This window comes from Arabidopsis lyrata (assembly GCF_000004255.2).
Source record: "Arabidopsis lyrata subsp. lyrata unplaced genomic scaffold ARALYscaffold_845, whole genome shotgun sequence".
Taxonomy (NCBI): Eukaryota; Viridiplantae; Streptophyta; class Magnoliopsida; order Brassicales; family Brassicaceae; genus Arabidopsis; species Arabidopsis lyrata.
This window is the reverse complement of record NW_003302017.1, coordinates 1-2,021: the sequence shown is the minus strand read 5'-3', so window position 1 is coordinate 2,021 and position 2,021 is coordinate 1. Positions and strand designations below refer to the sequence as shown.

The following is a 2,021-nucleotide window of genomic DNA, read 5'->3' as shown; positions in this document are numbered from 1 at the left end:
AACGCAACTGAATTTCTTTTATTACGAAGTTCACTCACACAACAAATATGTAATACTTTTAAATGGTAGATAATAATTTCTATCAAAAATATTTATGTACATACGTGTGAATCCAGATCTAATACACTAAAATATATATCATAAAAACAACAAAATAATCTATATTGAATTAAAATTTGTTATATATTTTTTTTAAAATATGAAACCCCGCACGTACGTGTGGGTCAGGATCTAGTTCTTAAGTAAATCTCTTCGCAGATAAATACAGCTACTTGTCTGTAGAATAAAACTCAAAAATACAACACAGAAATTATTATATGCAAATCTCGTAAGACTTGTCGACTATAATAATGATGATAAACGAAGGTATTTATAGCAGCTAATCCTCTTGTGTGATTATAAACACAAAGATGCTTTTTTGTTTTACTTAATTTGTTTTGTCAATCAACAATGATTAACAGAGAAGTGGACCAGAAAATTTTGGGAGTAATTTTTTAAGTTAATAAATATTTTAATGACATCAATTTTACTATTTTTGGAAGGGTTTAAGAACGGATTTGACACGAGTCTTGTTCATCTTCGTCGTCTACCTTCGTACGACGGTTTATTGCATCTTAGGCGGCAAAGCTTAACCCTAAATTCTCGCGTTTTCTACGGTGCCCGTCATGTGACTCCTGCGGCTATTCGGGTCGGATCCATCCCGGTTCAGAGTCTACTCTTCAGGGCACCGACTCAGCTAACCGGATGGACCCGGAGTTGGGGTCATCGTGTTTCTTTCTCCCATCGCAGTGACGGTCTCGATCTCTTATCTTCTTCACCGATTGTCTCAACTAACCCTACCCTCGACGATTGTCTAACGGTTTGTACAAATTTTATTCAAAATTCACTTTTTTTTTTTTTAAAGTTTATTTTGAAGATAATGTAGGACTCGATTAATTCCATTGGCAAAAGTTTCAGTATGATTTAGCGATTGGGAAGTTGAAAAATTCTTGTTCTGAGCTATGTGATCAAACCTTGCTCTTGTTTAATTTCAGGTTATAGCATTGCCATTGCCTCACAAGCCTCTTATTCCTGGCTTTTACATGCCAATCTATGTCAAGGTATGTTAGTGAAACTTAGCTACTCGTAATCTTAGTGAAAGAATGGATTTTGTTATCTTGTGTTCTCTGACCTGTATGAGCTTTTATTTGTCTAGGATCCTAAAGTTCTTGCAGCTTTACAAGAGAGCACAAGACAACAATCTCCATATGTTGGGGCTTTCCTTTTGAAGGATGGCGCTTCTACTGATTCATCTTCTTGCTCTGAAACAAATAATGTTGTCCACAAGTTTAAAGGCAAAGGGAAACCAAAAAAGAAAAGAAGAAAAGAGTTGCTTAACCGTATTTACCAAGTGGGCACTCTTGCTCAGGTACCCTCTTTCTGCACGTTAGCACTGTCTTTTCCTTTTGTATCTCTATCTGAAAAGACTTAAACCATTGCCAATTTTTCAGATTTCAAGTATCCAAGGTGAGCAAGTCATCCTTGTTGGTCGCAGACGACTTCGAATAAAAGAGATGGTATGTTAATGGAGAAACAGGCTTCGATTATCTCTCTACTAAAAGGATATGTGTCTTCTGTTTTATCAAGTTATGGTTCTCTCATTGAGAAAACCATGTTTTGTTTTTCTACAGGTGAGTGAAGATCCTCTAACCGTCAACGTTTACCATTTAAAGGTTTGTTTCTGTTTTTAAGACTTTCCTTTTATGAAATGTGGTTTCTATTTCCTTATGAAATTCTGGAATCTATAACCCTTGACCCTTGCCACGTTTGTTATTTCTATGCAGGATAAGCCATATGACAAGGACAATGCTGTCATCAAGGCAAGCTACGTCGTAGTTATCTCGATGCTTAGGGATGTCTTAAAGATAAATTCACTCTGGAGAGATCAAGTTCAGACATATACCCAGGCATGTTTGCTTCATATTTGACACTGCTTGCGAGTGCAAAATATGCCAACATTTCAGTATCTAAATAGATTTCTT

The 2,021-nt window shown here is 36.0% G+C and overlaps 1 protein-coding gene across 2 annotated transcripts; it reads left to right on the top strand.

Moving 5' to 3' along the window:
* The first annotated feature begins 314 nt into the window (after window positions 1-314).
* LOC9298320 (lon protease homolog 3, mitochondrial) lies at window positions 315-1,987 on the top strand. 2 transcript variants are annotated; one of them, XM_002862196.2, is made up of 7 exons: window positions 315-366; window positions 543-859; window positions 1,035-1,100; window positions 1,196-1,408; window positions 1,491-1,556; window positions 1,671-1,712; window positions 1,824-1,987. In XM_002862196.2, the coding sequence occupies exons 1-7, from the start codon at window positions 351-353 to the stop codon at window positions 1,965-1,967; spliced, it is 864 nt and encodes a 287-aa protein (XP_002862242.1). In that variant the 5' UTR covers window positions 315-350; the 3' UTR covers window positions 1,968-1,987. The 2 variants fall into 2 exon arrangements, with proteins under 2 accessions (XP_002862242.1, XP_020874497.1); XM_021018838.1 differs by lacking the exon at window positions 315-366 and having other exon boundaries at window positions 401-859.
* The last annotated feature ends 34 nt before the right edge of the window (window positions 1,988-2,021 follow it).

Excerpts from the sequence above, each read along its gene's own strand:
- LOC9298320 (XM_021018838.1), top strand. The coding sequence starts at position 515 with ATGACATCAATTTTACTATTTTTGGAAGGGTTTAAGAACGGATTTGAC. Across the intron at positions 1,101-1,195 it reads ACATGCCAATCTATGTCAAG|GATCCTAAAGTTCTTGCAGC; the intron begins GTATGTTAGTGA and ends TTATTTGTCTAG. Across the intron at positions 1,409-1,490 it reads AAGTGGGCACTCTTGCTCAG|ATTTCAAGTATCCAAGGTGA; the intron begins GTACCCTCTTTC and ends CCAATTTTTCAG.